The following is a 21,130-nucleotide window of genomic DNA, read 5'->3' as shown; positions in this document are numbered from 1 at the left end:
TACACTTTGAGGAGTAAAGGACCAGTTTCATGTCCTACTTGTGCAACATTTTATTAAGAATTCTGTCATGTAACAATGTTGAATATGTAGACAGTGGGGGTTAAATAAACAATGGTCAGCAAATGTAGAGGCGAGCCCCTTTTTCTAGAGGAAACCAAGGCTCCTATCTCAGATGTGATGATTGTGTATCAGCACTACCTGTGAGTTTTTCAAGGACCACAGTCACACATTAACCAACAACACAGTCACTGACAGCTGTTCCAACCAGGATCAGGTTAGAATACACGGACGGAACATCCGACCGCAGCCCTTGAAAGTGTAATAAAAGACACAGGAAATCGAAATAGAATCGAAATCGAAGGCATTCACACAGGAAAAGAGGGAGTTTGCACAACAGTCCTTTCTGTTGATGATGACATTCACATAGTCATACACACATTGAGCCTCTGCCATTCTATTAGTCATGTTAGTTCCACAACATGGCCATGACCACACTCAGTCAACTTCTTTGTTGTTTTTTTATCTGTAGCTGGACTGTACTCAAAAAAGAGGCACCAATCAAAGTAGTAGCAGCAAAGGACACTATGATGAGGATGATGAGGATGAGGAAGGGGATGAAGAGTACCAGCTGTCTGATGGCCGTGAGAATGAGATGGGAATGGTTCTCTAGAGGTGCTCATATGTTTTAGTGAGGTTTGAATTTAGAGGTCATGCTGATTCAGATGTCAGTGAGTATATTGTCTGTGAGGTGAATTGGGACAGTTTTGATGGCAAAATAAATCAAATTGAAAAATGAAAAATACATCTTGGCGGATAGACACCTACTTGATTCAGTGTCCCAAGGTCCTTTTTTGTCACCCCCAATCTCCATGCCCTTGCTTAAACACAAAAAGCAACTAATATTTACTGGACTAAACCTTCTGGTAATGAATCTGGAGTTCAAAATATTAAATTACAAAACCTATAGCTATGAAATTATTGCTCAATTGAGGATTATTTTAATGCAAATCTCCATTGGAAAAGGGCCCATCCACTTGGCAACACTTGACCACAGACAACCCGTCCACATGTAGTGTGTTTTTTTTAACCCTCCGAGAGAGAGAGGTACAGATTCACGTGTTAGTTAAAGGTTAGCGTGTGATTATGCAACGCTGGCTAAAACACACTGCGATAGGGAGAGGGGATCTCAGGGGTATAAATGGCCTGAGAAAAAGCCCCTTGGTCCTATAGGTGTTGCTGATAGTTCACCATGGCCATGCTGGGACTTATGTTGGTCGCGGCCCTTTGTCTGGGCTCTGCCTCTGCAGCTTCTGTGAGCCTTATTGACTTTGGTTGACTTTGGTTAATAAATGTTTTAACCATTAAACAGATGATCATGTATACAATGTATGGCATGTTGTGTTCACTGTATAATTGTGTTCTAGACATTACAAAGTCATTAGAAACTTTAGAGTTAATATTGTTACAAGGGTAACATTAATGTTTCACCTGTTCCATTTCTTTTTTGTTGATTTACATATAAATCTTCAGGATCTGATTTGCTTTGTTGTGTTTTTCTTTGAAGTTGGGAGCTGTGTTGACTGAGGGCGGTATGGTCTCGGGAGACAACTATGGTGTTTCCGGACTCTTCCGCTACATGGACGTCTTCAAAGGAATCCCCTTCGCTGCTCCCCCTGGTCGCTTCGAGAAGCCCAAACCCCACCCTGGCTGGGATGGTGGGTACCACGGCACATTGATGAAAGTGGATATAATCCATCAGGAAGGCTTATGGCAGTAAACAGGATTTGCATTGCCATGTTTATGATATGGTTATGTTGGTTCTGGTTATGAGGGTTCTTATAAAGTGGTGTCATTGGTGATTATTTTTATATGAGACACAAACACAAATCATCAAAACAAGTTAATGCAGAGGTCTGAAAGATAATGACATTTTATTAAAAAGGCAATGTCCACATAAGGCAAGAACAACTATTTTAAAGTTGCTGATTAGAGGCTGTGTGCTCCTATTCGCGGTTAAGTAATTTTTTGCGCGCCTCCAGTAATGCACATTTCAGTTAAGGATATTCTCCCCTATGCACTTCGATTACACCCACAGCGCTTAACTTCAGCATGAAGGCAGGCTCATGAAAAAGGCGTGATGTGAAAATGTAGAACATGGACTTTCGCATTAACCTTAGCCATGGAAAACAGACACCAGACTCTGATTTTGTAAATGAAAACAAGGGCAGAGTTGAAAGTTATTCATCCAGACATCTGCACAAGTATAGTTGAGTATGGCTTCACGGTCAAGTTGAAATCGCTGTATGCACTGCGCATCGGTAAGATTCATTATATACATCTCCTTTACACTTGGCAAACTCTTTTGCGTCTTTAATCGATATTGATGAGCTTTACTGTAATTCAACTAATTATTTACCGGGTTTATTTGCAAGATCAATGTGATAAAACTTATTTTTTTGTTTGTTCAACAATGTAGTCATGTCTATTGTAATGTGATGAAGAATGTTACCTTGTGTTACATTGTAATGGAAAAAACCGTAACATTATTTCAGTAGTTTAAAACTAAATTTGACAAGCATTGTGTTACACTGTACCTTGTGTTACACTGTAATGGAAAAAAACGTAACGTTATCTCATTAGTTTTAAAATAAATTTGACAAGCATTTTGATTTCTCAACGTTGTTTGTACATGTATAATAATGTTAGAAAAAGGCCTACTGCCGACCTCAAATGCAATATGGTGTTTCGCCTTGTGATGGCGCTTGACTTACTGCAGCCCTCGGACAGCAGTGTTATTTTCTTTTTCTTATTTACTTAAGCACATGGGTCCTATACTTATTGGCATACAACTATAAATGACACAACTTTGGACAATATCCTAAAGCCACCTTAGCATTATTACTCACAGACATAGATGTGCAGCTTTATTACTCCTATTTCTTCTCTTGTCCGCAGGTATTCTGAAAGCCAAAGACTACAGGAAGAGATGCCTGCAGGTCAACCTCGTCCAGACAGAAACCCGCGGTGATGAGGACTGTCTCTACCTCAACGTCTGGGTACCTCAGGGACGCAAAGGTAGCTTACTCCATGCTCAACCTCATGGAAAGACTCATTTTCAATACAACACACACCAAAGAAGCCAACACATAGGCTACCACTTAACATATAAGCTTTACTACTGGCAAAATCAAGGTTATGGCTTTAGCATCCTGGGTATTCACATTCCGGATTGAATACATGTAGCCATTGAACACGCACCACACGCAGGGCCAGGGTGTATAATACATACAATAACGATATAGTACATATCAGATATTTCCAACAGGTCTTGTCAATGTAAAATGTATTCTTATGTAAAATACCAACCAACATCTCATCTCCTGCAGAGGTTTCTTACAACCTCCCCGTCATGGTCTGGATCTATGGGGGTGGTTTCCTTGTCGGTGCTTCCAACGGGGCTAACTTCCTGGACAACCACCTGTACAATGGGGAGGAGATCGCCAACAGAGGCAACGTCATTGTTGTGACACTGAGCTACCGTGTCGGCACTCTTGGCTTCCTCAGCACTGGAGACGATGGCATCCCTGGTAAACAGGCATCAGTGCAAGCTCTTTAGGAGCCAAGAGAATCTGTAGTCACTTACTGTAGATCGGAGCAAGCTCTTTAGGAGCCAAGATAATCTGTAGTCACTCACTGTAGTTCATGGCAAGCTCTTTAGGAGCCAAGATAATATGTAGTCACTCACTGTAGGTATGACGATTAATTGAATGGTATATAATTTAACTGATATATATGTATATTATACATCTGAAGTGGAATTCATACTGACCTGAAGTAAAAGGAGTGATCAATATCGCTTACAGGTAACTACGGCTTGTGGGATCAGCATGCTGGTATTGCCTGGGTGCACAGGAACATCCGTGCTTTTGGTGGAGATGCTGACAACATCACCGTCTTCGGAGAATCTGCTGGAGGCGCCAGTGTCAACTTCCAGGTAGAATTTTTTCCTTTCCTCTCTTGTTCCTTCTCTCTCTCCCTTCATCTCTCTCTCTCTCAAAGTATCACTGTGGTGTTCTGTAAGGAGCTACCACTGGCCATACCCAGTTACAGCACACATATATAATGCTACCCCCCTCTTTGTTCTCCACAGCTCATCTCTCCCAAGAACAAGGGGCTCATCCGCAGAGGCATCTCCCAGAGTGGTGTGGCCCTCTGCCCCTGGGCCGTCAACAGGAACCCCAGAGAATTTGCTGAGCTGGTAAACATGTTACCTTCAGTCAGACGCCATCTCTTACATGCATTAACATACTCATACCTGTAGTTTGGGCCATAGTGAGGCTTGAGGCCTACATAATACATAGTTGCAAAGAGGAATTGGTCTGATTCCCAAGTTATAATGTTCATGCGACATATGTTGTTCTAGTGTTACCACACCTTTGACAGGAGACATTCAGTCATTCTTCTTTTTGCCACTATTTTAATGGGAACGATCCTTCACAGGTTGCCACAAGGGTGCACTGTCCAACTGATGACAAGATGGCGGCTTGTCTGAAGATGACTGATGCTAGAACTCTGACTCTTGCTGGATCTTTGAACATGCATGCGTCGGCAGCTGGTAAGTTGGGACTGTGGGTCTTTCATTGGGTTATTTTTGTGTGATTTAAACCTACAGTTTTGGTTTAGGTTTTTAGTCATTCAACACTAATGAATACGATTATCCACACAGTGAGAACTAAGTGTTCCGTTTAAGGGGAATTTTCAGTGCAGACATTGTGCAGTGACTGACAGTAACTGACCGTAAATTACAAAGGGTGTATAATTTGTGTGTGTGTTGGGGGGGGCTTTTTCCTTTTTTCGTTGCTGCTACCTTCTGATTGGATGTCTCTTCCTCAGCTCCCGTTGTCCAAAAACTGGTTCTCTCTCCTGTCATCGATGGCGACTTCCTGCCTGACGAGCCCGCCAACCTGTTTGTAAACGCTGCAGAGATAGATTACATTATTGGTGCCAACGACATGGATGGCCACCTCTTCGCTGGTCTGGATGTGCCCTCCCTCAACCAGCCTCTTCATTCTACACCCCTGTAAGTGGCTGCCTACTCTTAACACTCTGTTTAACCTTGTGTATACTCATGAAACATACCCATGAAGATTGTTAAACTAAACTCACTGCTGTTAGCTCAGACCTGGCATCTCATTCTCGCCCCCTCTTTCATGTTAGTGAGGATTTAAAGACCCTTGTGGCTGCTCTCACCAAAGAGAAGGGACCACAAGCTGCTGAACTGGCCTATGGAGAGTACTCCCACACTTGGGGGAAGAAGCCTACCAAGGAGGAAATAAAGAGGGCCGTTGTGGAGGTGGAGACCGACTACATCTTTCTGGTGCCCACCCAGGCCGCTCTCTACCAGCACAACAGTGTTGCCACGTAAGGCTCCCTGATGGAGACTCAGTTCATGGGTGAAACAGTTAAAGCCCAGGCATCAAAGGGTTTCACTTGCAAGGCACACAGACACGCTTAAACATGACCACTTTGTCTTGCTATGGGAAGAATATCTTAGGCATGCATAACCTGACAGGTTAAAGGTACAGTGTGTAGTTTTTAGTGGCATCTAGAAGTGAGGTTGCTGAATTGCAACCAGTTGAATACCCTTCCCTTTACAAGCATGTGCGAGTACCTAAGGTGGCCGCCAAATGCCATAAAACACGAAAAGCCCCACCTCAAGCTAGTTTTTCGGTTTGTCTGTTCTGGACTAATCTAGAAACATGGCGGACTCTGTGGAAGAGGATCCACTCCCTATGTAGGCACTAAGAGCTCATTCTAAGCTAACAAAAAAACACGATTCGTAGGTACAGGTAATTATACACCAATGACAACATAATTATGAATACTATATTTCATTTCTACTAAACGATGCCACTAAAAACTACACACTGAACCTTTAAAGACAGCATGAGTGATTTTAAACTTAACATAATATTCTATGAAATTCTCCTCACATCTGGAAGAAATGCATATGGTTGTGGAAATCTGATAATAACCAGTCTAATGCGAGATCAGTCTTATAATTAGATATTAGTAATACGTTCATATACTTCTGCAGAAGGATCAGAAACACACAGCAGTCTGAGAATCAGATATATTCTCTTACAGGCAGTGTCTATTTAACAGAGTTACAAACATAAGAGGAACAGGAAGTATCACTGTTCCAGCACATTATATTCTCCCCTCTCTCCCTCCCTCTCTTTCTCTCCTCAGGACCGGCCGTACCTACTCCTACCTGTTCTCTCAGGCCTCTAGAAATCCCGGGTTCCCCAGCTGGATGGGGGCTGACCACGCTGAGGACTTGCAGTTTGTCTTTGGCAAGCCCTTCGCCACCCCTCTGGGATACTGGCCCAAGCACCGTGATGTCTCTGGATACATGATCGCCTACTGGACCAACTTTGCTAAGACAGGGTAAAGCAGAGAGATTATTTATTTAGTCAGATCAATAAATGCCCCTATATGTAATTTACATTCAAACTGTGATCATAGAATGAGGCGGTAATAGGCAAAGACACATTTTTTTTAACTGAATTATGTACATATTTTAAATCTAAATTAAGAATCAAGATAACGAGAAATATTAATAAATTCCATTAAATGTTTTCCCTCTCTACTCCCTCATCAACAGAGACCCTAACAAAGGTGAGTCTAAGGTTCCTGTCACCTGGCCTGCATTTAACCAAGAGACCCACCAGTATGTGGATATCAACCACAGGATGGGCAGAAACTCTGTCAAGCAGAAGATGAGGCTGCGCTTTGTCAACTACTGGACCAACACTTACGCCAGCTTGCCCACCATCTACTGAAGACAATGAAACAGATTGATGCAATAAAAACACTTTTAACTTTTACCGGTAGTTGTGCTTTTATGCCTTTGCACAAGACTCCAAAATATTCATTTACCATTAGATGATCTAAACCTGGTTGGACAGACAGCCATAATAAATTCAGTTCAACCAAACCCACAATGTGCTCTACGAGGCGTATCAGAAATATAGACCGATACTTCCTCTTGATTTTCCATAAATAATGTCCCTGTGACCCCCTGGGTTCTGTAGTCAGCCATTCAAGTCTCAACATGGTCAAAACGTATTGATTATGCATCAAAATGGGGTTCTCTGCTTGACCAATTTTTTAGCTTGCCTTTGTATTGTACACATTTCAGTCTTACAGTGTCAGAGATTGTGAATGGTTCTGCATTCTCAGTAGGAGAGTCTGCTGGAGTCTGCTTTACAGTTTGAATGTGACATTGCACATCATGATGTCTTCACATAGGTTCACCCACTGTTCTCACATGACCACGCCTTAACTCTATCGTGCTGTTCTCTTTGACTACGGTAGCATTGTACGATCATAGTAGTGTTCCTACTCTAGCTATATCTTATGCTATATGCCGACTTCCATCTGTGAGTTGCCGTACCAGTCCCATAGTATTGATTGGCACAGTTGCTGGAAAAAGCAGGACTTTAATTTTGAATACCATTTGCCAAGCTGAGTTTTGGAGGACTTGGATCACTTATTAAACTGGCACTGCAGCTTATTAGGGCAGATCTCAGAGCTGTTTAACCCAGATGGAATTTAGATGAGGACATACACAATATTTGTAATTAATCTCGTTTCATTCAACCTCAAAACTGAACAATGAATTAGTCACAGGGACAGGCACAGGTAAATACTGGTTTTAACATGAACACAGTAGTCATTTTCAAGCACAAAGGGTTCCTGTTTCTGTAAGTGTCAGGGGGCAGTAGGATTGAGTGGATATCCTGTAAGGATATGGGGCTTCTGCTGTGTTCACTAAAGCATTACTTGTTAAAAGCAGTTTTTAAAGTAGCAGCCCTGTCATTCCACCCTTGCAAATACACCACGCTTTAAGGTATTTCTAAACATCTTGGAGAGATGAAGAGAATGAATCTCTGAATCTGTTAGCACGTCCAGGCTCCTGGTTCACCATACACTAGGATGTAATGTACTTACCTTTTGGAGCCAGCTGCAATACACCAAAACACCACTGGAGTGCGATAAATGCCTACCATGTAAGAGGCCATTGGTCTCTGTAGGACAGGGGTACTCAATTAGAAACGCAAAAGGTCCACTCGCCAAATTTCCATTCAGTCCAGGGTCCGGAACAGTGACGGTCAAAATCCAAAAACATAACTCCAACAAAAGCGTTCGAACTATGCACAAAAGATGATGTGGCCTTATTTGTGTGAAAGGTGACACTTTTTTGTGGTTTAAACTTGGGCACAAAAGGTGTGAAGGCCAGGCAGAGGCACTGATGTAAGTCTTCATTAGTGAGTGTGCTCCTGTATTTGTTTTTCACCATATTCATATGAGGTATGCACGCTCTTGTTGTGTGGCTGATCTGTCTATTACACTGCACGTTGCTTGGTATGATTGCAGATGGTTTATTTTTCTGCCCCTTACCTCAGAGTTCTGCGGGTGTTTTTGTTCTAAGTGTGCATGCTTTGTTTCATAGTGACGTTTCACGTTACAACTTTTGACAAGGGCAACCGTCTCCTTGCAGATAAAACACATCGGTTTTGTGCTCCCTGTCAGGACACCGGAGTCGGGAAGCGAACCCGTGTCGCTGGATTAGTAACCCACGATTTACCCAGTGGGCTATTGAGGACCTAGATGCAGAGATTATGGTCAAAAGTTTGTTTTATTTTCTCCCCGCAAAAACGGAGTTTCACAAAATGCAAACGGGTCTTGAAACAGCAAAAAACTCGAACACAAGAGGTAGATCCAAAAGCACAGAAGAACTCAAAAAGGTAGTAATCCAAACGAAAGCGTAAAATCCAAAAAGGTAATAATCCAAACAAAGTAGTAAGTCCAAAGCACAGAAGAACAGTCAATATGAAAAAGGCTTAACTAAGGAGGCTATGAAATTATAGCTCTTGCTCACCCAGGCGAAGAAATCAAAAAACAAGTATCCATAGACCACCGCTTAAAGAAGCAGCGAAAACAGCGGCCGAGAACCACGTTAGCAAGCAGAGAAAGTTACGAGAGGGTAACAAGGAACATTACGTCTAAACAAACGTTGCGATGACGTGTCTAGCACACTACCAGGTATTTATACCCTGGTCAAACAAAGTTAATTGAACAATCATTACACAATGAAAAACAGGTGTGGGACAAAGACAGAGGCAAACAATTCAATAAGTCCGAAATAATGTCTTTAGGCCACCAGAGGTCGCCAATGACCCCAGCGGCGCAAACAGAAATCCCAAGTCATGACACTCCCCACAGGCAGCACAAATACATACTTGTCAGTCCACTCTGTCTTAAATTAGCGATTTTTGGAATCAACTTTTCTTTTTTTGTCGGGTTTAAAGCACGCCATGATTTTCGTTTGCTGAGAAAAAGATACCGTTCACAAATCTATCTGCCCGCGTTGTTGCCATTGACACACACAACCTGCGTGACCCACAGAGCTCGCAGCCAACATTGAGTGAATGAGTTGTCATAGTGATGTTGTTATTACAGCTCCTGATTGGACCTCTGAATTGGACACGGAAGATAGAAACCACATTGAGTAGGAAAAAAATATACAGCGCGAAATCATGCACCAATGAAAACTCGCACCAATGAAAACTCGCTTGGATCATGATTTAATTAGAATGTTGATTTTGGCTTCGGTCCAAATTTGATTGCGTCTGGGTCCGGATCCGGACCGCGGTCCGCCTATTGAGTACCCCTGCTGTAGGAGGAGGGGGGGTGAGGATGCCATTGACCCTGCATAGTTTCTAACTTTTTGACACTACTTTTCACGTTATCATTATTATTCACATAAATTTGGCCATATAAGTGGGTAGTGGTGTTACCGTTTTGTTGACACAGAGGCATCGAAGTTTGTGTCGAGAACGTCAAGCACTTCCAGACAGAGCTCCGTATCGAAGTTTGTATTGTTTTGGCGATCATTGGTGACCCCAGAAGCCTCGTCTGAGTCACTTCTGGTGGGACGCTTCGGCTGTCAGATGTCCCAATTCCCATCTCATCCCATCCCATCATTCCCAAAACAAATAGGGTTCCCCCCTCATGTCACACAAGCACATCCACTTCCCTCTGTCCAGTTCAACAAATTCAACTCAATCCAATTTTATTTTGTATAGCAGGCGTTTTACAGGGCCCAGAGCAGTTCTCACTGTGTGGATAATCTTATGCATTAGTGTTAAACTGCTGTTTCTTCCACTGTGGAGTCGTGGTAGTTTAAATATTTCAACACAATCTTGGGAGGTTTTCCTGACTCTTCTTTTTGATTTTTTGGCCTCCAGCAATTACCTAATTGGCCTAAGACGGGAATGGCGCCCACAAAATGCCATCTTTATTATCTTTGAGGACCAGGAGGTGCCATCCGGACCTCTGGAGGCAGCCAAGGTAAACTGGAAGAAAGTCAGCATCCATCCCACTGAGAGAAGGGCCGAAGAAGAGATCCTAAAGGTGTGTGTGTGAGTGTGTGTGTTTGTGTTTGAAAGAAAGAGACAGAGTGATATTAAAATCTTGTGTAATAATTTATTTGTTGTTATTTGTTGTAGTTATTTGTTGGCCTTTGGCATGACAGTTGTCATACTATTAACTGACTTCATGATGTACCAGTCTTCAAAACCCTCCCCCTCTCTCTCTCCCTCTCTCTCTCTCTCTCTCTCTCTCTCTCTCTCTCTCTCTCTCACACATTACATGGTGAGCGTGTGAATGAGCCAGGCCCCCAACATGTGTGGTGCTGCAGTCCCTCTGTCACAGTCAGCTCAGCTCAGCCTCCCTTCTGTCTGGGCTTAGAACAAGGGTTCAACCTCAACTCCTGTCCCTCTCTCACCCAATACAGGCTTATAGTAGTAATTGTCTGTTTATGAGAGTGAAAAAAATCAATATCTTCTGGCTGCTCCTCCTGGCATCTGGATATAAATAGAGTATTATAGGGTAACTGTTTCTCGCTTTGCCTGAGGCTTGGCATGATTGACAGGCCATTAAGAATCTGTCTTTCTAAAGATGACCCAGTGGGCTTTTCCTCCATTTTGTAATGATGGCCCAGATGTCTACAGTAGAACATCGTAAGCCCTGATGAGTCTTTGTGTGATAGTCGACCTCTTGGTATAATGGTCCATCACTTATGATAATACTCTGTGCTTCCATTTTCAGGAGTCTACATGCAGGTTTCATGAGGGGATGCTGCCACCATATAGGCAAATGTGTATACCAACTCTGTAACCTGGAAGGGGAGCAGTAAGAACAACACTTTTGTGGATCTATAGTTGCATAAAATGTACGTTTCTTGTTCGTTCTACCTTCCTGGAAGAGCTGAACCCAATGAGTTTAGTTAAATCAGGGGTCATGAGTTTACTGTTCAACTCTGGTAAGGAGTTGGGAATGATGAGTGGGATGGCTGGTGTGTGCCCTGCACGGGCGAAAAGTTCCGTGATATCATGTCTGCCATGATAAAGCAGACCATCCGGCAGTACGGATCCGCTAAGGCCACCGCTGTCTATGGCAAACAGTTCCATGGCAGCTAAGTTTTTATCTCTCCTTCTGGAAACTTGTCTTGACCAGCGCACCAGATAGCCTTTTTGACCCCATTTCTTTCTTTTTCCACTATGGAATATCTGTCACAGCGGCCACAGTCCGATTCATTCTGAGAATCTAATTTCAGAGTTTTTGCCATATTAAGTGGTGTTGTCTGTAAACACGTTTTTGTTTTTTCTTACTCCACGGTTAACTTTCATATCATTGATCAGTCCTTAGTGCAGTGGTTGCCAAACTTAAAATGGCAGAACGTCCTCATATAACCTATTACCTGTTTTGAGTTAAAAAAAAACAGATGCTTATCAGCTGCTGCATAGCTTTTCTTGTTTCTATAGTTTTCATTTTCAATTGAAAATTATTTCACTTTACTTAAATACTTAATCAGTTAAAAATGTATTTGATTTGATTGTATTGTTCTCACACAGACCCCCCGCCCTACACTTTGAGAACCCCTGCCTTAGTGGTTCAGTGGAGTACAGGAACAGTCTCAGGTCCAACTTGTGCAACATTTTATTAAGAATTCTGTCATGTGACAATGTTGAATATGTAGACAGTGGGGGTTAAATAAACACTGGCCAGCAAATGTAGAGGAGGCCCCTTTTTCTAGAGGAAACCAAGGCTCCTATCAGAGATGTGATGATTGTGTACCAGCACTACCTGTGAGTTTTTCAAGGACACAGTCACATATTAACCAACAATACAGTCACTGACAGCTGTTCCAACCAGGATCGGGTTAGAACATACATTGGACAATAGGACGGACCATCCGACCGCAGCCTTTGAAAGTGTAATAAAAGATACAGGAAATCAATTAAATTCAATTCATTTTTATGTACGTATATAGCGCCATAACAATACAATTGTCTCAAGGCGCTTTACAGAGCCCAGAGCCTGGACCCCCTTAGTGCAAGCACAATGGCAGCAGAGGCAAGGAAAAACTCCCTGTTAGTCAGGAAGGAACCTTAAGCAGAACCACGGCACATAAGGGGGGACCCATCTGCTTGAGGTCGGCCGGGTGGAGAAGGGGGGGGGGGGGGGTTGTGTGGCAGAAGGGAAAGGGAAACAACAAGTGTTGTACACAGCATGCATTTGGTAGATGTACATAATATATATACAGACATCCGGTGGTATACATGATACATACAAGACCAGTTTAGAGGGTATACACTGTGCTCATAGGATTGCTGTTACAAGGGTAAGGAGAGTAGAAGTCCTTCAAAATCTAAATCGAATCGAAAAATATATCATGGCGGATAAATGAAGGACTCCTACTTGTTTCAGTGTCCCAAGTCACCCCAGTCTCCATGCCCTTGCTGAAAGACAAAAAGCAACTAATAAGCACTGGACTAAACCTTCTGGTAATGAATATGAGGTTCAGAATGTTAAATTAGAAAATCTGTGAATTTCTTAGCTATGAAATTATTGCTCAATTGAGGATTATTTTAATGCAAATCTCCATTGGAAAAGGGCCCATTCACTTGGCAACACTTGACCACAGGTAACCCCTCCACATGTAGTGTGTTTTTTTACCCCTCCACGAGAGAGAGAGGTACAAATTCACATGGTAGATAAAAGTTAGCGTGTGATTATGCAATGCTGGCTATAGGGAGAGGGGCGCTCAGGGGTATAAATGGCCTGAGAAAAAGCCCCTCGTCCCTATAGGTGTTGCTAATAGTTCACCATGGCCATGCTGGGACTTGTGTTGGCCGTAGCCCTTTGTCTGGGCTCTGCCTCTGCAGCTTCTGTGAGCTCTATTGACTTTGGTTGACTTTGGTTAATACATTTTTTTAAACAATTGAACAGAAGATCATGTATACAAATGATGCCATTAAAGAATACCATGTTATGTACACTATATAACTATTTTTGTAGATATTACAAAGTCATTAGAAACCTTAGAGTTACTATTGTAATGAGTGTAACATTAATGTTTCCATTTCCTTTCAGTTGATTTACATCTAGATCTTAAGGATCTGGTTGACTTTGTTGTGTTTTTGTTTGCAGTTGGGAACTGTGTTGACTGAAGGCGGTATGGTCTCGGGAGACAACTATGGTGTTTCCGGACTCTTCCGCTACATGGACGTCTTCAAAGGAATCCCCTTCGCTGCTCCCCCTGGTCGCTTTGAGAAGCCCAAACCCCACCCTGGCTGGGATGGTGGGTAACCCATCTGATAAGTGTTGTTTCAACCCATCTGATAAGTGTTGTTTCACTTAAGCGAAGCATGATTTAGTGAAACTGCATGGTCAGTGTGGTAACAGTACTTTTGATGAGACTGTCATTAGTCATCATTACAGTCAATGTGCAGTGACAGTTACTGTTGTTGGTACCACGACACATTGATGAAAGTGGACATAATCTATCAGGAAGGCTTGAGGCAGTAAACAGGATTTGCATTGGTATGTTTATGATATGGTTATGTTTATGAGGGTTCTCATTAAGTGGTCTCATTGGTGATTATTTTTAAGTGAGACACAGACATAAATAGCTTCCAAAGCAGCAATAAAATTAATGTATGGCTTTGAAAGGTATTGACATTTTATTTAAAAGGCAATGTGCACATAAGGCAAGCACCACCATTTTAATGCTGCGTAGGGTCTGTTTTATCCTATTTGCGGTTAAGTCTTTTTTTGCGCGCCTCTAGTTATGCACATTTCAGTTAAGGATATTCTCCTCTATGCACTTCGATTACACCCACAGCGCTTAACTTCAGCATGAAGGCAGGCTCATGAAAAAGGCGTGATGAAGAAATGTAGAGCATGGACTTTCGCATTAACCTTAACCTTAGCCTTAACGTCATTAAAATCCATGGTAAACAGACATAAATATCCCACCTTGAGATCATGTTGCGTCGCCTATTTTTAAACACTCAATAATGAAGTAACATCTTTCCTCCGATGAAGATATGTGCATCATATCGGTCACCCTCTGAAACGAACCAGATGCAGAGACAGAACACTACTTGGACGAGGATGGGCAGAGATTGTGGATGATTACTGTGTTTTGGAAGTTTTTCATCCAGGCGTCTGCACAAGTGTAGTTGAGCATGGCTTCACGGTCAGGTTGAAATCGCTGTATGCACTGCTCATCGGTAAGATCCAAACGATGACGGATTACTCGGCCATCTCCTTTACACTTGGCAAACTCTTTTCCGTCTTTAATCGATATTGCTGAGTTTTACTGTAATTCAACCAATTACTTGTTTGCAGGATCATGTGATAGAACCGGGTTTTTTCTGTTTAACAATATAGCCTTTTGTAATGTAATGCAGAATATTACCTTGTGTTACACTGTATTGGGAAAAACATTATTTCAGTATTTTAAAATTAAAATTTGACAAGCATTTTGATTTTGCAACGTTGTGTGTACATGTATAATAGTGTTAGAATAAGTCCTACTGCCGACTTCAAACGCAGTATGCTGTTTCGCCTTGTAGTGGGGCTTGACTTTCGGCAGCCCTCGGAATGGAGTAGCTGAAAAGTGCGTAAATCAAGGGCAGAAAACGTGTAAATGATGTTTAAATAAGAAATGGGGTTGCTGCGCCCGAAGCGCATCAAGGGTAGAAAAGTGGGTAGCAGCTTTTCTCTTCTTTTTTACTTAAGCGCATGGGAGAATGCGGGCTATACTTATTTGCATACGACTATATAAATGACACAACTTTGGACAATATCGTAAAACCGCAGTAGCATTATTACTCACAGACATAAATGTGCAGCTGCATTACTCCTATTTCTTCTCCTGTCCGCAGGTGTTCTGAAAGCCAAAGACTTCAGTAAGAGATGCCTGCAGCCCAACCTCCTCATGACAGACACCCGCGGTGCTGAGGACTGTCTCTACCTCAATGTCTGGGTACCTCAGGGACGCAAAGGTAGCTTACTCCATCCTCAACCTCATGGAAAGACTACAGTTCACTACAACACACCATGACGTGATGGGCCCCTGGGCCTTGACGTGTAAAAGACCCCCCCCCCCCCTTACACACACACACACAGCGCATATAGGCACAAATAAGCACAGCCATCTGAACACTCAAGGCTAACAACACAATAACAAGAAAATACATTCAGAAATTACTTGGGCCCCTGTGTCTGGGCCTGGTAGGCCCGTGCAATAATACATCCCTGATACCATAAAAAAAAATTAAACCGCACGTTGCGACAATCTTTATTTTCTTTACTTCCAACAATATGGTTCGTACTTATGACATGAATACAAAGCACCACTCATTGTCCTGGAATGTGCAGGCAGCATTTTGTGTTATTCAATATCATACAATACATACAATAACGATATAGTACATATCAGATATTTCCAACAGGTCTTGTCAATGTATAATATATTCTTATGTAAAATACCAACCAACATCTCATCTCCTGCAGAGGTTTCCACCAACCTCCCTGTCATGGTCTGGATCTATGGGGGTGCCTTCCTTGTCGGTGGTTCCAGCGGGGCTAACTTCCTGAACAACTACCTGTACGATGGGGAGGAGATCGCCAACAGAGGCAGGGTTATTGTTGTGACACTGAGCTATCGTGTCGGCACTCTGGGCTTCCTCAGCACTGGAGACGACGGCCTCCCTGGTAAACAGGCATCAGGGCAAGCTCTTTAGGAGCCAAGAGAATATGTAGTCACTCACTGTAGTTCAGGGCAAGCTCTTTAGGAGCCAAGATAATCTGTAGTCACTCACTGTAGTTCAGGGCGAGCTCTTTAAGAGCCAAGAGAATCTGTAGTCACTCACTGTAGGTACTGAGCTGAATTGAATGGTATAAAATTGAACCGAGTGAACTTGAACTGAAATGTATCTGAATTCGAATTAAGTGGTTCCCAAACTGTGGGGCTGGAATTTCAGCAAGGGGGCGTAAGTTGAGGGTTGAAAAAAAAACAGAACTAGAAACAACTACAGGTCAAATTTGGTATGCAATTGCTCTTACAGCATAGTTGTCTATAACTAACCTATTAGGTGATGAGTTTATAGCCTACCTTGTACTTATATAATATGGCCAGGACGTACTGTTAAGCCTATATGTTAGAAAGGATAGATAGCCTAGTTATTAATAGAACAAACATGCGTCTCACATAAATATTGTATGGACTGATCACTTAGTGGGCACTTTTCATTGTCAAAGGGGGGCCTGCCATGAAAAGTTTAGGAACCAGGAACTGGATTAAACTAAAAAGAAGACAATTATATTTAGACGAATACATCTGAAGTGGAATTCATACTGACCTGAAGTAAAAGGAGTGATCAATATCGCTTACAGGTAACTACGGCTTGTGGGATCAGCATGCTGGTATTGCCTGGGTGCACAGGAACATCCGCGCTTTTGGTGGAGATCCCGACAACATCACCGTCTTCGGACAATCTGCTGGAGGCGCCAGTGTCAACTTCCAGGTAGAAATGTGTCCTTCCCTCTCTTGTTCCTTCTCTCTCTCTCTCTCAAAGTAGCACTGTGGTGTTCTGTAAGGAGCTACCACTGGCCATACCCAGTTACAGCACACATTTATAGTGCTACCCCCCTCTTGGTTCTCCACAGCTCATCTCTCCCAAGAACAAGGGGCTCATCCGCAGAGGCATCTCCCAGAGTGGTGTGGCCCTCTGCCCCTGGGCCGTCAACAGGAACCCCAGAGAAGTTGCTGAGCTGGTAAACATGTTACCTTCAGTCAGACGCCTTCTCTTACATGCATTAACACACTCATACCTGTAGTTTGGGCCATAGTGAGGCTTGAGGCCTACATAATACATAGTTGCAAAGAGGAATTGGTCTGATTCCCAAGTTTGAGTGTTCGTGCGACATATGTTGTTCTAGTGGTACCAGACTGTTGACAGGAGACATTCAGTCATTCCTCTCTTTGCCACTATTTTAATGGGACCGATCCTTCACAGGTTGCCGCAAAGGTGGGCTGTCCAACTGATGACAAGATGGCGACTTGTCTGAAGATGACTGATCCTGTTGCTCTGACTCTTGCTGGATCTTTTAATATGCATGGGTCTGCAGATGGTGAGTTAGGAATGTGGGTCCCTTTTTTAATGATTTAAACCTTCAGTTTTGGTTTAGGTATTTTTTGTGTGATTTAAACCCAGAGATTTTGTAGTACAGACGTTGTGCAGTGACTGACAGTAACTGATCGTGAATAACAAAGGTGTATCATTTGTGTGTGTGGTGGGGGAGTCCTGTTTCCTTTCTTCGTTGCTGCTACCTTCTGATTGGATTTCTCTTCCTCAGCTCCAGTTGTCAACAACCTGGTTCTCTCTCCTGTCATCGATGGCGACTTCCTGCCTGACGAGCCTAGCAACCTGTTTGGAAACGCAGCAGAGATGGACTACATTGCCGGTGCCAACGATATGGATGGCCACCTCTTCGCTGGTATAGATGTGCCCTCCCTCAACCAGCCTATTCAGCATACACCCCTGTAAGTGGCTGACTACTCTTAACACTATGTTTTACCTTGTGTATACTCATGAAACATACCCATGCAGATTGTTCACTAAACTCACTGCTGTTATCTCAGACCTGACAACCTATAATTATTCTTTTGCTTCAGCATCTCATTCTCGCCCCTTCTTTCATGTTAGTGAGGATTTAAAGACCCTCATGGCTGCTTTCACCAAAGAGAAGGGACCACAAGCTGCTGAACTGGCCTTTGGAGAGTACTCCCACACTTGGGGGAACAAGCCTACCAAGGAGGAAATAAAGAGGGGCGTTGTGGAGGTGGAGACCGACTACATCTTTCTGGTGCCCACCCAGGCCGCTCTCTACCAGCACAACAGCGTTGCCACGTAAGGCTCCCTGATGGAGACTCAGTTCATGGGTGAAACAGTCAAAGCACTAAGAGCTCATTCTAAGCTAACAAAAACACAATTTGTAGGTACAGGTAAACATAATTATGGAAACTGTATTCCATTTCTACTAATCGATGCCACTAAAAACTACACACTGAACCTTTAAAGGCAGCAGGACTGATTTTAATTCCAAGAACTTTTCATAATATTCTGCAAAATTCTCCTCACTTCTGGAAGCAATACATATATAGTTTGTTCAAACAAATAACCAAGAGACAGAGACCTTCCTGTCAATCATGTTGTGTATAGATATAAAATAGGGTGATATTGATGGAATGAAACCCAAAAGGACTGTATTGCTGGTGTACTTGAAATAGGTGACAATCGCCACAGGTCTGTCCGGTTAGAACAAGAACGGATGTCAAGTCCCAATGATGATGGAAACACTGATGTTTATTGAAAACACACACTCAAGCCTTGAATTGAATGATAATGGACTGTGAATATGATTATCCGTGTAAAGGACTCATATCCACACTTGAATCCGTGAATGACAGTGAACTGACTGATAGAATCCGTGGTTTCTATGAATGATATGAATAACAAATATATACAAATATTAACAAGTATATAAACAACAAGAATGAATATAGTATAGCCTACATGATGAATATTACGGCTATAAATGCGGATATGTCCCTTTAATACCGTGCCGCATAACGGTGTACATTCCAGTATCTCCGTTACCAACGGTAAATCTTTAAAGTAGCATGAATGAGATCTGACAGTGAATGCTTCCTACACAAATAACGTACATATATGATCTACACTGACATGAAACAGACTTGCTACTAAACACACATATGACAACAGAACACTCACAATCTTATCGACGCACGGCAATGATGAAAGTGAATGTCTCTGATAATGATGTTGAACAGTCCACCGAACTCCTTGATGATGACTTTCTCCAGCTTCTTCTGACCCACAACTGGCCAGTGGTAGCCCAAGCTTATATAGGCCAGAGGGCATGTTCAGACCTGCTTTGGAAACCCAGCATGGGGTGACCATCTGGCCAGTGAATTTCCACTGTGCACGAGCCCCACGGACTCCTGGGATCAACTGATAGGCTGACCTCTGCCTGGACCCCAGGTCCCGTGAGTGGCCTGCACAGCGGGGGTACACAGCTGGAGGCAACTGGTGAGACAGCCCTTTTTAACAATAGATCTTAGCAGTCTGCAAACAAACGGGGAGGGGATTTCAAGGAAACACTGGAAGAATAGAGTATGCTATCTTGGCTGTTGAATTTCGGCTAATTTCACAACGCTTACTAACGATGTAACTAAAATTCTGGTCTCTCCATCTCTCTCTCACTCTCCTCAGGACCGGTCGTACCTACTCCTACCTGTTCTCTCAGGCCTCTAGAATGCCCGGGTACCCCAGCTGGATGGGGGCTGACCACGCTGATGACTTGCAGTTTGTCTTTGGCAAGCCCTTCGCCACCCCTCTGGGATACTGGCCCAAGTACCGTGATGTCTCTAGATACATGATTGCCTACTGGACCAACTTTGCTAAGACAGGGTAAAGCAGAGAGCTTATTTATTTAGTCAGATCAATAAATGCCCCTATATGTAATTTACATTCAAACTGTGATCATAGAATGAGGCGGTAATGGGCAAAGACAAATGTTTTTTTTTACTGAATTATGTACATATTTTAAATCTAAATTAAGAATCAAGATAACGAGAAATATAAAAACAATTCCGTTAAATGTTTTCCCTCTCTACTCCCTCATCAACAGAGACCCTAACCAAGGTGAGTCTGACGTTCCTGTCACCTGGCCTGCATTTAACAATGAGACCCACAAGTATGTGGATATCAACCACGAGATGGGAAGAAACTCTGTCAAGCAGAAGATGAGGCTGCGCTTTGTCAACTACTGGACCAACACTTACGCCAGCTTGCCCACCAACTCTCAGTAGACCAGCCTAAAGTTACATAGTCCATGACAGTGTGTCACTTCTATGGTCTAGACACCCTGAACTCTGATAATTACACAATGGAGTTTCAGCTCAAAAGCACAACAGCTCACTGTTCACCATGCTATTGAAGACAATGAAACAGATTGATGCAATAAAAACACGTATAGCTTTTACCGGTAGTTGTTTTTTTATGCCTCCTATACAAGACTCCAAAATATTCTTGAGCGTAAAATGTTGACTGGCCATTCACCCATTTACCATTAGATGTTCTTAACCTGGTAGGACAGTCTCACCAAACCCACAATGTGCTCTATGAGGCTTATCAGAAATATAGACCGATACTTTCTCTTGATTTTCAATTAAAAATGTCCCTGTGACACATACTGCCATCCAGTGTATGGAAACAGCTATACTTCCAGCACAAGTCAGTGCAGGCCAGCACTGTCATTCAATTCAATTTTATGTATACAGCGCCATAACAATATAACTGTCTCAAGGTGCTTTACAGAGCCCAGAGCCTGGACCCCTGTTAGGTGAAAATTCACCCTAGTTACCTCAGGACTCCGGAGCTAGTATATTTATTAGACAAACAAGAACAACAATTGCAATCAGGCTCACTCCCAGCACAAGGCTGAAAGTGAAGCCTTGATAAACACATCGCACAAGGTTTATATAGACAGAAGTTTAGCGTTCAGCAGGGATAACCCAGTGTTGGATCTCTGACGTCCGAGGCTCCCTATATTGCAAGGATGTCAGTTTTGCACAAGGTCGGAAGAAGCTTATCACTTCTGGTCTAAACATGCTCTTGTA

The 21,130-nt window shown here is 42.8% G+C and overlaps 2 protein-coding genes and 1 long non-coding RNA gene across 3 annotated transcripts; 2 read left to right on the top strand and 1 right to left on the bottom strand.

Annotated features, from left to right (window-relative positions):
* The first annotated feature begins 1,249 nt into the window (after positions 1 to 1,249).
* Positions 1,250 to 6,890, top strand: LOC105902484 (bile salt-activated lipase-like). The gene is made up of 11 exons (XM_042709344.1): positions 1,250 to 1,312; positions 1,565 to 1,715; positions 2,956 to 3,075; positions 3,387 to 3,587; positions 3,864 to 3,994; positions 4,151 to 4,258; positions 4,501 to 4,615; positions 4,894 to 5,080; positions 5,218 to 5,421; positions 6,253 to 6,450; positions 6,668 to 6,890. Exons 1-11 carry the CDS (start codon positions 1,250 to 1,252, stop codon positions 6,843 to 6,845), a joined length of 1,656 nt encoding a protein of 551 aa, XP_042565278.1. The 3' UTR covers positions 6,846 to 6,890.
* LOC122133340 lies at positions 4,636 to 8,128 on the bottom strand. The gene is made up of 3 exons (XR_006152698.1): positions 8,073 to 8,128; positions 6,275 to 6,440; positions 4,636 to 4,977 (listed from the first exon to the last, which is right to left on the bottom strand). It is a non-coding gene; the product is annotated as an uncharacterized LOC122133340 (long non-coding RNA).
* Positions 8,129 to 13,240: 5,112 nt separating this feature from the next.
* Positions 13,241 to 20,514, top strand: LOC105902485 (bile salt-activated lipase-like). The gene is made up of 11 exons (XM_031577174.2): positions 13,241 to 13,303; positions 13,564 to 13,714; positions 15,306 to 15,425; positions 15,937 to 16,137; positions 16,819 to 16,949; positions 17,092 to 17,199; positions 17,442 to 17,556; positions 17,782 to 17,968; positions 18,132 to 18,335; positions 19,722 to 19,919; positions 20,140 to 20,514. Exons 1-11 carry the CDS (start codon positions 13,241 to 13,243, stop codon positions 20,318 to 20,320), a joined length of 1,659 nt encoding a protein of 552 aa, XP_031433034.1. The 3' UTR covers positions 20,321 to 20,514.
* Positions 20,515 to 21,130: the final 616 nt, after the last annotated feature.

Source organism: Clupea harengus, chromosome 12 (assembly GCF_900700415.2).
Source record: "Clupea harengus chromosome 12, Ch_v2.0.2, whole genome shotgun sequence".
In the NCBI taxonomy this organism is placed as follows: Eukaryota; Metazoa; Chordata; class Actinopteri; order Clupeiformes; family Clupeidae; genus Clupea; species Clupea harengus.
Note: the sequence above shows the minus strand (reverse complement) of the source record. Positions and strands in the feature narration are given on the sequence as shown.